General features: G+C 46.6%; 2 protein-coding genes across 4 annotated transcripts in view; both read left to right on the top strand.

The window, feature by feature from the left end:
• Window positions 1–10,994, top strand: part of LOC116819767 (uncharacterized) — a 90,649-nt gene extending 79,655 nt beyond the window's left edge. For all 3 annotated transcript variants that reach the window (XM_032771753.1, XM_032771752.1, XM_032771751.1), the window contains 3 exons: window positions 787–2,152; window positions 6,771–6,923; window positions 10,698–10,994. In XM_032771753.1, coding sequence (XP_032627644.1) covers window positions 787–2,152; window positions 6,771–6,923; window positions 10,698–10,909 — 1,731 coding nt within the window. In that variant the 3' untranslated portion in view covers window positions 10,910–10,994. The remainder of the gene's footprint in view (window positions 1–786; window positions 2,153–6,770; window positions 6,924–10,697) is intronic.
• Window positions 1–15,828, top strand: part of PTP4A3 (protein tyrosine phosphatase 4A3) — a 329,530-nt gene that overhangs the window by 288,370 nt on the left and 25,332 nt on the right. The gene's annotated exons all lie outside the window — the stretch shown is intronic.

Genomic DNA, 15,828 nt, shown 5'->3' with positions numbered 1-15,828 from the left:
CTTTGTCAAAATTGCCAATTAACCTAAAAACCTATTATTCACCCAACTATACTAGAACAAGCTTGACCAGGGGATTGATCTGGTCAGAGACACCTCTCCTCTGTTTCTAGAAGCTGAAAAAAACATCACTGAACATTAGTTCTACATATCCAGGATTTGTATGATGAGGCTTCTTCAGCCCCAGTGAAGATATGTGAACGTTCCTGGCATTTTGGAAATATTCCTCTCAAATTGGATTGTTTTTTCCCACATTGCTATTTACTAAATCCAGAGATTAGGTGTGGCCTCTGAGCACAGAATTTGGAGTTCTAATCCTAGCTTGAATGATGAATCCTTTTGTGACCTTAGGAAGTCACCTGATCTCTGCCTCAGTTTCACCACATGTAAAGTGGTGGTGATGATACTGCCCTACCTAGGGACGTGTTGTGGGTCAGTCAATGTTTGTAAAGCATTATGCATTGTTGTTGTTACTTGTATTACAGTAGCACCTGGAGGTTCCTCATGCTAGGTGCCGTACACACATATAGGAAAAGATGGTCCCTGCACCGAAGAGCTTACATTGTAAATAGACAAGACAAAGAGTGGGGGGAAAGACAGTATTGTTATATCCATTTTACAGAAGAAGGCTTGAGACACCAGAGAGATTCAATGATTTGACCAACGTTGTACAGCGAGCTTGTAGCAGAAGTGGTAATTGAACCCTGATCTCCTGAGTTCCAGCCAATGCCTTAAGCACAAGACTCTCCTTCCTTTTTCTGTTATTAACTAGGGTGTTTGTATTTCCAGTTTATCTTTGACCTTATGGTCTGTGGGAAGCTGAACAACAACCAGGCGACTGAGGAATTTGTCCTTCACTCTTCTGCTCCCCTGGACACTGCTGTCAAACTTTCCCGGGCCTTCAACATGGCTGCGCTGAAGGAGAAGGAACGCGCCAAAGACTTGCTGACTGCCGCCAAGTACACGGAGAGCATGGCCACTGAGCTCTTGACACTGGCCTCTGGAGGTAGAAGTGCTGGCTACCTTCTCCGCGCAGTGGATCACAGAGGCACTACCATGCTGGACTCGCTAATTGAATGTGAACAGAAGGATGTAGTAGCGCATCCAGCAGTGCAAAAATACCTGACAGAAGTCTGGTATGGCAGCCTGAAGTGGGCCCCATGGAAGATGGCCCTTTTGTTCGTCTGCTTCCTAGCGTGCCCCCCCATGTGGCTGGTTTTCTCCCTACCCCTGAAACATAGGTTCAATAAAATTCCTATCATGAAATTCATGAGCCACTTGGCATCTCATATCTTCCTGCTCATCCTGTTCATACTAACCATAGTGTATCCCCCTATTAGCCCCATCTATGAAGGTCGCATGGTGCCATACTGGAATGAGTGGTTGCTCTTAGCTTGGCTGCTGGGGACACTGGTCACCGAGCTCACCTTTTCTGGAGAAAGGGCTGGCCTGGCTTGGATCAGAGTGTTCGTCTTGGGCTTTTCTGCCATTGCTTTCCTTTGCCATTTGCTGGCCTTGATGTTCACCAGCATTGATCGCTTGCACTGCCTGTTTGCCAGGAACATCTTCCTAGGGGTGGCCATGACACTCTCCTTTGTGCAGTTCCTGGAGTTCCTCACCTTCCACCACCTCTTTGGCCCGTGGGCCGTCATAATCAGGAACCTCATGAAGGATCTCACCAGGTTCGCAGTCATCCTGGGCTTGTTTCACATAGCCTTCACCATGCAGCTGTCATCTGTCTACCAGCCAGTCTACCCTGAACCAAAGACCAATCTCTCAGCTGCCAGTGGGGACGCAACTTTGAGCACCACTATCCAGGACCCCATTGTCATTATGGTCACATTATTCTTCTCCTTGTTTGGCCTCGTTGACCCCGAGTCCCTGCCCTCACTCACCAGAACTCCCCAGTTCACTTTTGTCATCATCCGCTTTGTGTTTGGGGTCTACCTGATCGTGACCTTGATTGTGCTGATCAACCTGCTGATCGCCATGATGAGTGACACCTACCAGAGGATACAGGCCCAGTCTGACACGGAGTGGAAGTTTGGCAGGGCCATGCTCATCAGGGACATGACTAGGAAGTCTGGAACACCTTCCCCCTTTAACCTCTTCACAAATCTTCTCTATTATATCAAAATACTTTGCAAACACAAAGGTACAACTGCTAATTTATATATAGATATGTGTCACAGAACATTTTTACTTTGCAGTCCTAGGCATGTTCCCGAAGCCTATTGAAGAAATGAATAGAATGGTTGAATGTCGGCAGCTGTAAGAGTTTTTAGGAAGACCTTGGAAAGTGGGAGCATGTCAGATGGCAGAACCTGGATTTATTTAAGGTCCTCACCAAGGGGCAATATGTGCTGCATCAGGCACCACACTCATGGCTTCTTTCTGTCCTCACTTACAGTCAAGCAACTCCTTTGAGGCAGAAAGTAGAACATGAGCCCATGGTTCTCTCTGTTGCTTACATTGCAAACTAGAGTTGGGTGGGAACTCAATTTTTCAATATATGAGAAATTCTGTGAGTCTGAAAAAAATTCCATTCCAAAATGGAACAAAAACAAAATACACCTCTACCCCGATGTAACGCAACCTGATATAACAAGAATTCGGATATAACACGGTAAAGCAGTGCTCCTGGGTGGCGGGGCTGCGCACTCCAGTGGATCAAAGCAAGTTTGATATAACGTGGTTTCACCTATAATGCAGTAAGATTTTTTGGCTCCCGAGGACAGCATTATATCGGGGGAGAGGTGTAATTCAAAATTTTACGGAAAACAAAATTATGGAAAAAAAATTCATTTCAGGTGAATCAAAGCATTTCATTCCAATTTTGACATTTTTTATACTGTAGAATAAATTTCTAAATGAAAAGTCATTTCAAAACAAAAACTGCAAACATTCCATTAAGCAGTGTCAAAATGGAATGTTTCAACCTAAATCCAAATCGTTTCTTTTCTCTTCCCCAAAACTAAACTGCATCAAAATTGACATGTTTACAGTGAAATGTTTCACTTTCAATGAAACGATATTTTCCAACAGAAAAAGATTCCATCAGAAAATTTCCAACCAGTTTATTACAGACCAAATACCCTCCAGGTGACCCAACAGTGGACATCTAGTCTGGAGGCCACAGAACCTTGATATTTCTGATCCAACTCACAATATTATGCATGTTACCACAGTGCATCGTAATTTTATACCATTGTACTACATTCCAAGCAACGCATCAAAGCACTTTCCACTCATCTACACCTAAATGTGGGTTAGTAGTATGCAATATAGAGGTTTTGGGTACATAGGCAATGATCGCCTCCAACGAAAATATCTTGCCAATGAAGACAGATGGCTCTCTGTTAGACCCAGGCAACTCCTGGTCCAGGCGTGTCATTTGCTAGGTGGCAAGGTGGGCAGTTAGTCCCTCAGACCTTGGTTTTCCTCTCCTCCCAAATTCACAGATCTATCTGCTCCACTCCCCCTACCCATATTATCACCTATAATGTTCTATATGCTGACACAACTTTGCCCTCCACCCCCAGTTTTTTCGGAAATGACACCCCTGCCCTGGACATCAGTGTGGCTAGATGGGTGGTAGGGTAAGTACAGGAAGAATGTCTCCAAGTCTAGTGGAACTTGTTACTTTCCAGGAAAGGAGGATGAAACCTGGAGCCTAAGAGTTTTCTGATGTATGTCCTCTTAAAGAGACACTGCTCCATTCCTTCTCACAGACATACAAGAGAATGGGGTATCAGTGCCCTCACATGACCTGAGGCTGCTGTATTACATCTCCAGAGAGATCAGTTTTAATTTATTTTAATATAAAGGGTTGGTGGGTTATACATTTTTATTCCACTGACACTCATTACATTGGGAATGTTTCAGAAAACATAGTGTAATTGCGGTGGTGGGTTTTTCATATACATAGCCTTTTCCTATATGAATATCACACAAACAGTTGCAACTTACCCTTGTCCCCAAACCAGAACCAAGCATGCATCATTTAACCAAGTAGCTAATCAACATAATAGTATTTTATTTCCCAAGAAGCTCTGGATACAGGATATATAACTGTGATCCCAGATAAAAAGGATATCCAATTGGAGTTAAGGTTGAGCACGTTAGTAATTTAAGGATAATTACAAGGATGTTGTAATTATCCCAAAACCAAGCATTACCAATCCAGAAAATTCAGTTAAGCTTAAATTTAAAAGAAATCCAGTCATGTTAAGGGATGCCAATGCACAGTTAAGGCACCCAGACAATGTTAACTCTGCCCTGTAGTGACACGTGGAATAACCATACAATTAGGATTAATGCTTAATAGTCTCATAGAACATATTAAACCGATTTCTAAGGCTACGTTGGACTCTTCCCCTTTTTCCCTCATGATGCCACTATAAGGCAGAACTAAGAAACTAACATCAATAATAAATACAAAGAAAAAAGCCTTAGAAAAAGAATGTGTAGGCTGTGGAATTGTTTTGCAGTAAGTTGTTCTATTGCTTGAGACATTAAAATCTAAACTGGCCCAGGCACTTGAAACTGAACTGTTAAGAGACAATCCTCCACTGCTCCTGCAGGGATATGTGGACAAGATGAGCTAATAAATCTTCCCCATCTCCAATTTCTGTGCTTCTATGAGAAATGTAATCCCAGGAGACTGTGGGCCTGATCCTGAGAAGTGAAGTCAATGGACTAGATTTCACCCTAGGCAGACCTACTATAAATAGGTCTGTGTCAGGGCCGTTTTCTGGCATTGGCCCCGTTCTCAGTCATTTCAGACCCTCTTGGCATTTGAAGTTGTGATTTTCCAGCGAATTATGGATTGCATTCCCTTCCATGTTTTTCCCAGTTGTCTCGTTTCAGAAATATGGCTCAACACGTAGTACCTCAGGGCTGGCAGAGGAACAGTGTCCTGCAGGGAGGAGCAAACATCTGAAAAAAATATTCTGCTCAGATGAAAATCTAACTTCTCTGTGTTCACTCGCTCACTATGTTTAAATTGAATGAGTGTACCCAGAGAGTGTATTCATGGCAGGAAAGTTGGCGTGAGCAACAAATGTTAAGTGAATATGAGAAAGTATTTTTGGAGAGTGAATTTTGCAACCACAAAGCTGTGTGTTACATTCATCCTGCCAGAGATCAGAAGCATTGCTGTGTGACCTATCCAAACTAACCAAATATCAAACTGCTGCAGGCCAAGAATTATGCACCAAAACTAATTGAAAAATAATATCCAATAATGATTAAATTCAAGAAAATTGTAAGGCTCTAGTGAACAACATGCAAATGGAAAAGGAGGCTAAACTCAGTGAATGTGTTATTTACTACGCATTTGTCAGCACTTACTTCAGGGGCTTAGCACAGGGCATGCTAAATAGGGAAAGATGTTGGACATTTTTTTTACTTTTTAATTGAAACTGGCTTTTTTGTCAAACTGGAAATTTCCATGATAAATCATAGAATCATAGACTATTAGGGTTGGAAAAGACCTCAAGAGGTCATCTAGTCCAATTCCCTGCTCAAAGCAAAAAAAAAATTTGATAAAAAAAATCAGTGTTTTTAATGAAAAGCCACAATCCCCAAACTTGAAAAAAAATTGAGGGATCTGGTAACTGAAAACCAAAAAATTTCAAGTCAGAGGAAAGTTTTCAGTAAAACCAACTATTTTTCCCTATCTGCCTGAAAACTTTCATTTTTTGAAAAAGTGTTAAGCATTGAGAGGTTTTAACAAACAAAAAACACCCAACCAACCAACACACTGACAAAAATTGTTTTTTCTTTAAATTTCATTCAAAACAATTTTTTTTTCTGAGGGGGCATTCCCAAGAAGCTCTATGAAATTTACAAGCTTGGGTTGGCCTCCTAAAAATCCACATTTGGACACCCAAATAAAAGCTTTTCTTTAGGAGTCTAAATGCATATTCATGAGCTGAACTGTAAGTGCCATGGTGTGAAAATGTTGTCCAATGATCACGGTAATCCTCAGATGTTATCTGACTCTTTTTAAAGGCCAAAACTTAAAGATGAATAATGTTTTTCTATTTTGAGGTCAAGGAGAAGGGTAAACCAATCATTCCACTCCTGAGTACAGGCAATCTTTCCAATACGATAGATTATTAGGGTTGGAAGGGACTTCAGGAGGTTATCTAGTCCAACCCCCTGTTCAAAGAGGGACCAACCTCAACTAAATCCCCAAATGGTCCCTTTAAGGATTGAACTCACAACCCTGGATTTAGTAGGCTAATGCCCAAACCACTGAGCAATCCCTTCCAACACTGCAGCTGGGGACATACAGTGAAAAAATAAGTTGAAAACAATCAGTAATAACTATATGGATCTAATAATTAATATTTCTCAAGATAACTTGAACAACCCTCTGCCCAAATTGACCTGAGGCCCTGCCATTGCTGACTATTTCCAATCTCATCTAAACTAAGCAGTACAGAAATCTCATTGGAGACCCTAGTCTTTGGAGAGGTCCACACTCAGAAGACTCATGTAAGCCTTGAATGAACATCCGAACTTTGGGACTCTTACCTGAACCTATGATATGTTCAAGGGTTGTCTGTCACTAATTTCCTGTGTGAAGATGGGAGGGGAGGTTATTGGTATTAACTATATGTATCTCACATACCAGCTAGCACAATTGTGTCAAAAACAGAATAATAAGACAAGCATGGGGAAAAGTGAAGATAAGTCCTCATTGTAGAGGTTAAGATCATGTTTGTACACAATCCTACTCATCTGAGCTTCTGTGCTCCTCCAAGGTAAGCTGTGCTCCACTGAACGCAGAGACCTGATAAACGAAGAGGAAGACCTGGACAACACTTCCGACACACGATCCATCAATATGCTGGCTCACACATCCATGGGTTGGATTAGAGTTGCTGCCAAGAGGATGACACAAGTATCACCAGAAGGTACTGACCCTTTGCTGAGCCATATGTTGGAAATCCACAATAAATCGCTAGAAGGGGACCTAATTACATAGGGTGCCCCAGTAGGGTGCATCCCTGACACTGAGCAAAGGAAAACATAGGATGAATATTGGGGAAGAGGAGTCCTAATCAGGAGAGCTATTTGATAATGGAATGGAAAGAAGATCCCATTGCTGAAGGATACAAAATGCAGGGAACAATCCTTCACTGGATGATTTAGATTCCCTAATGGGTCGTTTCCATCTCCTTGATTCTAAATCTTTCCCTGGGAAAGCTGAACAGTTGATCTTTAACGTACTTGTTGTTTTTTCTCTGTACTGCTGAGATCCTCAGACTGTGTGGTTGGACTGCTGCCCTATATCTCACTTCTGTTATATCTGTATGTAGTCAGTACCGTTGGTGCAAATAACCTTTTCCTCTGCGGCTCTTGTCTTCCTGTATCCTGCAATTGCCTTCCTACTTCTCTCCATCACATTGATTCTCCGTATTGGTTCATGTAGCTGGAAGAGTCTCTCTTCCCCCCTGATCTACACATCTGAACTTTTTGTCCCTCTTTGCTGTCCTTTGTTGTTCCACTTCCTAAGAGTATTATCCATTTTGGGAAATATCGTGGCTGAAAGGTGCTCTGCAGAATGAACTTCTGCATGTGCTACCATATCTAGGCACAACAGAGCGCACTAAGGATGGAGTCATTACTCTGCCTGTCTTTGCTTTAATGCTGTTGGTTCAGACACTTAGGAGTCAGTTTTCAAAGCAGTGGGAGGGAGGGGGCTTCAGCCAGTGCTGCTTATGTTTTGTCTGGAGAGGCCAAACTGTACATCAATGTAACACAACGTCTCACTAACACGACTCTCCACAAAGGTTCCTCCTCCCCCTCCCCTGTTATCTAGCTTGGCTTGGAACTTACAGTGCTGTTGGAGGCGGCTGGAAGGGAGGTTTCTTTTCAGTAGGTTAGGCCGACCCTGTGAGTTTGAAGAGAGGAAATCAGATACAGTTTTAGCAAATCGGATAAACACAATGGAATTGCATGGCACATTCAGAATGAATTTGGGGGGTCAGAGGGGGCACATCTTTGGTGAAAGGAAGCCTCCTCTTTCATTGCCTTAGTGATAGAAGAGTAGAGGATGGGGTATTTCCCTCACTCCCTTCTGCCTCTCTCACTGTACCCTCACCAGGAATGGGTTCAGTATGAGACAGTGCCTCCTACCTTGGCTGCAGGACCATTCTGCTCTATCACAGAGACAGAGGTGGGACGGGATGGATTCTGCATCGCAGCAAGAGCATGTTTCAGAGGAAGATTAGAAACACATTTATTCTTGATTCATATTTGTTTCCTATGAGTTGCTGCCTCTGCCTCACCAGACTGGACTGAGACCAACTTAATTTGCATAGCCACTGACAGCTTTCAGTCTGATACAGACTGGAGTTGAACTCATAAACTATTAGTGAGAGGTTCTGTCTCCATTTATCAAACCACTGCTCCCTCAATAGGAGCTTCAAGTGCATATCTGAAAACAGAATCTTTTCCGTAAGCAATCCCATTAAATCAGATGCGATCATTACAGAAAATTAATATCAAATATATAATACAACACATCATACAATTAACCATGAGTAATATATTTCATTGGGTAATTTAGTAATTTATATCAGTTTCTTTTCTTAATCACGAGAACCTAAGAGTTTAAGAACTCAGTAATCTCAGCAGCTCCAAATAATATCAGACAATATATTTTAAGACACTGAGTTTGTGAGGGTCCATAAACAAACACATGCAGACACCACCATTGCTAACTAATCTGCACAGCCCCAGGACTGAACTCTAGATCTTTGCTCCAAAAGCAGACCTCCACCACCTGAATAAAATGGGAAGTCCCATTACCTTTACCGCAGTATTGTGAGATAGACTTTTTGTAGTCCTACCAGCTAGCAGGAGGCAACATAATCACAAACACTTGAGCAGGTCTGATTTCATCCAGGAGAGGGCTATGAGGGCCGACACTTAGGCCTGGTCTACACTACGCGTTTAAATCAATTTAAAGAGCATTAAATCGATTTAATGCTGTACCCGTCCACACTACAATGCCCTTTATATCGATATAAAGGGCTCTTTAAATCGATTTCTGTACTCCACCCCGACGAGAGGAGTAGCGCTAAATTCGATATTAACAATTCAGAGTATCCGGGCGGATATCCCACAGTGCACCACGACCGCTCTGGTCAGCAATCTGAACTCGGATGCAGCAGGGCAGTAAACAGGAAAGCCCGCGAACTTTTGAATTACATTTCCTGTTGCCCCAGCGTGGAGCTCTGATCAGCACGGGTGGCGATGCAGTCTCAAATCCAAAAGAGCTCCAGCATGCATGGACCGTACGGGAGATACTAGACCTGATCGCTGTATGGGGAGACAAATCTGTTGTATCAGAGCTCCATTACAGAACACGAAATGCCAAAGCGTTTGAAAAAAAATCTCCAGGATACACAGCGCTGCGCGTGACAAGCGTAACGGGAAGCCAGAGACTCAAATGGACGCTCATGGAGGGAGGAGGGGGTACTGAGGACTCCAGCTATCCCACAGTCCCGCAGTCTCTGAAAAGTATTTGCATTCTTGGCTGAGCTCCCAATGTCTGTAGGTTCAACACACAGTGTCTGGCGTGGTTCAGGGAACAGCTCCTCAGTTTCTTTCCCCCCCCCCACCACATGAAAGAAAGGGAAAGAAATCATTTCTTGACTACTTTCAATGTCACCCTATGTGTACTGAATGCTGCTGGTAGACGCGATGCTACAGCAGTGAAGAGCAGTATCTCGCTCCTCTCCCCCCTCTCCCCGGTGGTAGACGGTGCTGTAGGACTGCCACCATCCTCGAGAACCCCATGCCTGATAATTGCTCAATATCATGAGGAATGATTCCTGGTTACTCCCAGTAGATAGGACAGAACGGCTAATAAGCATCTTCATCATAGCAAGTGGGGGCTTCAGCCCCCCCCCTCCCTTTCCAGTGTTAAAGAAAAGATTCCGTACTGCCTGGACTGTCATAGCCCGGGAGGCTGCCTCCATTTAGTCTCTGTTTCTTTTTTCCTGCATTCTTTATAACTTCATGACACAAATGGGGGGGACACTGCCACGGTAGCCCAGGAAGGTTGGGGAGGGAGGGAAGCAACGGGTGCGGTTGTTGCAGGGGCACCCCCGTGAATACTGACACGGAGCAGCTGTGCTCTCTGATACACTGGTTCTCTATACACTTGCCTCTTATTCTAGGCAGGACGGACTCTATTTTTAGAAACCATAAGGGAGGGATTGACTCAGTCCCAAGTGAGTCAATCCCAATTTTGCTTTCAAAAATTTTCAGCCAGGGCACTCATGATAGCAGCAGACAGTACAGAGAGGAGAGATAACCGTCATCTCATTGCCAGTTTTCTCCGGCAGTAGACGGTACAGAACGACCGGTAACCATCTCTGCTATCATTGCAAAAGCAAGTGAATGCTGCTGTGTAGCGCTGGAGTATCGCCTCTCTGTGAGCATGGACACACAATGCCGAATTACTGTGCCTAGTGTGGCCGCATGAAATCGAATTTATAATATCAGTTTTATAAAACTGATTTTAGCTAATTCGATATTATCCCGTAGTGTAGACGTAGCCTTATTACACTGAACCAACTCCACCTGTTAGGGGGACTCCAAAAAAAGAAACCTTGGTGCATGGATGGGTGACTTTCTCCTCTTGCCCTCTTAGCCATCTCTTGTTCTGTCCTTAGGTGGGCACATTCGAAGCCCTCTGCCAGCAGGGCCACTGCACATTGAGGAGGCAGTAGACTGGCACAGCGTGGCTCTCCGCTATTACTCCTTGAAAGGGCGGATGGACAGAGCACTGTTCGAGAGGGAATTGTCCATGCACCATGAGGAGGAGAAGAGGGGTGTACAGCCCATCCATCTGCTGGTGAACGGCCAGGATGTGTGCAGGGTCTAGCCTGTTTGCACCCAGCTCCCCAGGACCAGAGATTGCCGTGACGTGGGTCCCCTCTGGGCTGCCTGAATGCAGTAGGGCGTGAACAGCGACGTGTTGTGTGTCCAAACTGAATGCAATAAAGATAATTTTCCGTGTTTCCTCCATATCCAAATCCGTTGGATTTTTGTACTTGTGATCCTTCCTCTGGGGCCTGATCCTGAGAGGTGCTGAGTGTCTCCGGCAAGATGCCTCTGGCTGGAGCCCAGTACCAAGGGGCTCAGCACTTCAAAGGATTGGAACCTAATATGGGGTTTCTGGCTGGTCAGCCACTACCTTCTCCAGCACCCAAAGGAAGTGCTGGTCATGCTACATGCCCTCGAGAAGGGAGTTTTCCCTGAAGGTTTGGATTTGGCTTCTGGTTTCTCACTGCCTTAGTGGTAGTGGCAGTTTTACTGAGCCTATTCCACAGGTGGTGGAGGGAATCACTGGGCTATGGGGACTGGCAGGACAGCTCAGGCTAGAAAAACACTCTCCTGTGTAAAACCAGTCCTAGCTTCACTGCCAGCTGCCGCATAGTGAAGAATTGCATTGTCCTCCCATGATGCAGTGAGCTAAACTGCTTTCACACACACCCTCAGTGAGCAGAGGTGTGAGGGCTATAAGTCCCCATCTCCACCCCCTACACCTTTGCTCTGTTGCTCAGTGGTTAGGCACAGCAGCAATCAACAGTCATTCCTGAGGGCAAGGACTATTGGAGGCTGATGGCAACAGAAGAGTGGGCCAGCTAGGAGGATGTTCCACACAACTCAGCATGGGAATGGGTGTAACTCTGGCCTGCTGCCCCCTGGTGCTCCCAAAAGCATGAGACCCAAGTCAACTTCCTGTGCAGGAGTGCTTCTCTGCAGCCCTGCTGCCATGGGGCTCTGGCTTTATGCTTGCAGTGTAGCCCAAAGAGAAGAGACAATAGTACAGTGAAGAGAAATGGAAGGTGCAGACCCACATCCTTCAGGACTCCCCCATCACCATGCAGAGATGCAGACCTGCTGCCCAGGGGTTGTGCCACCTGGAACCTGCATTTCATCGAAATCCAGTCAATGACTGGGGCTTACCAATGTGAGCAGCTACCACAGGGAGAGGTGACATGAATTTTGCTGGTAAAATAGGGGCCCTGAGGGTAGTAGGGACTTCTGGTTAGCACAAGGGTGTAGTGAATCAGGACTCCTGTGCTCTGGTCAGCTTTTTTGCCGCCCCCAAGCAAAAACATTTTTGGCTGCCCCTCACTCCAGCCCTGCGCTCCCCGACTAACCAGTGCCTTCCCCCACCCACACCCCCTCCCATCCTAGCCCTGGGCTTTCCTCCCCACCCCACCCGCACACCCTCTCGCCCCAGTCCTGGGCTCCTCCACACCAGTGCTGACTCTGCCTGCTTCCCCGCTTGCCTCCAGCCAGTCTGGCACTGGCAGGGTCTGGGTAAGCAGCAGGATTTCTGGGCCACGCCTCAACCCAGGGTCCCTCCAGCCAGGGCTCCCACCTCCAGGACCAGCCGGGACCCGGGAGGCAGAGCCAGGGGACTGCCCTGGCAGGGGGCTGAGGAGCCAGGGGACTACCCCGATAGGGAGCTGAGGAGGCAGGGCAGGTTATCTCCAGAGGGAGTGGAGTCCCAGAGAGCGGGATGCGGGCCCCCTATGGCAGTGCCCCACCCTCTATGGCCCCGCTGCTGCTGCTGCTTCTGGCCACCCTGCCACAGTCCCTGGGCAGCTCAGGCTGCTTCGCCAGCCCTGGCTGCGGCGCGCCTGCAGGCGGCTCCATGTGCCCCAAGGGGTGGCCCCCCAGCCTGAATGTTCTCCGCTCGGAGCCTGCCCAGCCCAGCCGCAAGGTGCGGCGCTGCTCCCCCACGGCGCAAACTACAGTGGCTCAAGGGCGCAACGCATTGCTGCTGCCAGGGCCGGCTCTAGATTTTGCTGCCTGAAGCGAAAAAACAAAACAAAAAAGATGGCCAGAATGCCGCTCTTGAAAATGTGCCACCCCAAGCACGTGCTTGGCTTGCTAGTGCCTAGAGCCAGCCCTGGCTCTGGTCCAGAATCTTGACACTTAATCCTAGCTCTTAGGCCGGTCATGTAACCATTCTGTGCCTCAGTTTCTCTGTCTGTAAATGGAGATGACAATCACACCTCCCTCATGGGAACGCTGCAGAGCGCTGAGGTCCTGGGAGAGCTGGCACTTTGGGACAGATCTGCGCTTTCATTGAAATCAATGGCCAAAAATCCATTGATTTCAGCGGCAGCAAGGCTAAGCCTTATATAAGGGTGAATAAAGGTTGCAAGTTTTTGGCTTCCATAAATCTGTGTTCTTTCGTTGGTGGTCTGTCTGAACAGGCTTTGTATGAGCTCACCTCCTCTCCTATCCCCACAAGCAGCCAGGCTGCCTGTCTGTGGGTGGTCGGTCGGGACAGCACCTGCATACCACCGAGAATGGATGCCGAGGAGACACTCCGTATGCGAGATCCCCGTGCTGTGCAGGAGGAGGCGTTCCAATGTGCTGAAGTCTCCAGGATGAGACAGCACTGGGGGGGGGGGGGGCAGTGAGTGGCTTGCTGAGAACCGAAGTATTGGAAATATTCAAGAGTTTGGGCAGAAGCAGGAAAGTGTGCTTGGATACCTCTCCACAGTGCTCCTGGTGAGTATCTGAGTGCGCTGCGGGTCTGCACTTCACAGCCCATAGCGACTTCAGGAACACAGTAATACAGCACTGCAGGAGTGCCTCAGTAGCTATTATTGTGAGTAAACTGGGGTGGTTGAGTGGTTGAGGCACAGCAGGGGGACTCAAGAGCCCTGGATTTAATTCCTGGCTTTGTCACTGACTTCCTGTGTGACCTTGGGCAACTCACTTATTCCCTGCATTTCCCATCTGCAGCATGGGGATAATACTGCTGCTTGTCACTGATTTGTGCACATACGGTATTTACACTGCCAAAAACCAGCCCCACAGCAGTGAGTCTCAGAGCCTGTGTCAACTGACTCTGGCTCACGGGGCTCACTCTACAAGGCCAAAAATAGCAATGTTGGTGTTCCCACTCAGGCTAGAGCCCCCGTCTTTCAAACCCAGCAGGGAGAAGATCTCAGAGCCTGGCCCCAGCCTGAGTGGGAACGTTTACACTGCTATTTTTAGCCACGTAGTGCAAGCTCAAGTCAGTTGACCTGGGCTCTGAGTCTTGCTGCTGCAGGTTTTGTTTGGGGTGTTTTTGCAGTGTAGACGTACCCATCAAGCAGGGGTGACCTGTTTCTATATATCCATACAGCACCGAGCATGCTCAGCTAGCTCCAGGGTTGCCAGATGTCTGGTTTTCAACTAGAAAGTCCATTCAAAAGGGGACCTGTGCAGTGTCCGGTCAGCATTGCTGACTGGACCCCAGAAGTCCAATTACCAAAGTAACTATAATTGGCCTCTTCCACTGGGAGGGCAGGAAGAGCAGCTGCTGCTGGAGGAGGAGGGATCCTGACAGTGCACTGCACTTGATGAGTGAGGCCAGGCTCGCTGCCCATGACAGCCCAGCCCACCTTCTCAGCCTTCCAGGGCCCTGGCTTTCTCCTGCCCGTCGCTCCAGGGACAGACACATCTCGCTGTGCCCCAAATGGACAGGCAGGCAGGCTCCATGTCAGCTTCTCCCACCTGGCTCTTCAGGTGGCAGGTGAGTCCCAGGAGAGGGGGAATAAGTGACGAGGGCCTGTAAGGTTCGGTTATGAAAAAATGAAAAGCTGGCTACACTACCTGGTTCCCTAAGTGTTACTATAATACAAAACAGCAGTACCCACCCCATTATGGGGCCCACAAAATGATCATTAATGAGGAGACATTTTCATTCCAAGCCCATTTTTCTGGGGTGCTTTAACTTTCTGAGGATAAACATTATCTTCTGAGCTGAAAGAGGGAGAACTTAGGGATGTAGAACGGGCAATGACCTCCTGGGTCATCAAGTCCATCCTCTGTTATCACAGGCTACCCCATCATATAACCTCATTCATACATATATCCAGCTCCATCTTCAAACTGCTGCTGGGAGGCTGTCCCAGACCCTCTCTCCTCTGATGGTTAGAAACCGTGTTTTAATTTCCAGCCACAATGTATTCATGGCCAGCAGTAGCTGACCTATAGAAAATCCCCCATCTGTTTGAAGAGCTATTCCCCTGTGATTGCTGGCAATTGGAGGAAGCATTAGTGCCCCGTTAAATCTCTAGCGTGAATCAACAAGCCTCTTGAATAACTAGACATTTGAAAGGTTAAGAAAACTGCTCTTTTTTTCCCCACCAGAGGCTAATTTTTTTCTGAAGATCAGCTTAGCCTCAGTGTTAACATCTTATTTCAGGCCAGCATCCCTGCTAATGCTATGAGCAGATAAGCGAAGCAATGCTTTTAGTATTATTCCATATAGGACCAGACCCTGCCACACTTAGGTTGAGCTGTATGCACTGAAATCAAGGCTAGGTCCTGCACTGCTTACATCAGCCTCCCTTAGAAACAAATCTAACCAGAGAATGCCTTTAGTATGCTTATGAGTGTCAAGAATCGCTTCTCGCTTGTGAATGTTTGTGAGCGTAGCGTCACTGTTGCTGATTTATGCTCTGAAAGGGGATGTGTTTCAGTAACAATCCTGTTACACTGCTGTAAATGTGGTGTGAGACTGTAACACCATTAACTTGAATGGTGTTGAAATGGCCCCAGCATTACGACGCTTGAGCCCTGCCCTCTCCCATCCACAGCACTTCCCTGTGTGAGGAATGGGGGTGGAAATGGGATGGAGTGACCAGATGTCCCAATTTTATAGGGACAGTCCCGATACTTGGAGGTTTTCCTTATACAGGCACCTATTACCCCCCACCCCCGTCCCGATTTTTCACACTTGCTAACTGGTCGCCCTAAAATGGGATCAGTTGGCGCTGGAGT

Source organism: Chelonoidis abingdonii, chromosome 2 (assembly GCF_003597395.2).
Source record: "Chelonoidis abingdonii isolate Lonesome George chromosome 2, CheloAbing_2.0, whole genome shotgun sequence".
Taxonomy (NCBI): Eukaryota; Metazoa; Chordata; order Testudines; family Testudinidae; genus Chelonoidis; species Chelonoidis abingdonii.
The sequence above is the reverse complement of the archived record's forward strand: the minus strand, read 5'-3'. Positions and strand labels throughout refer to the sequence as shown.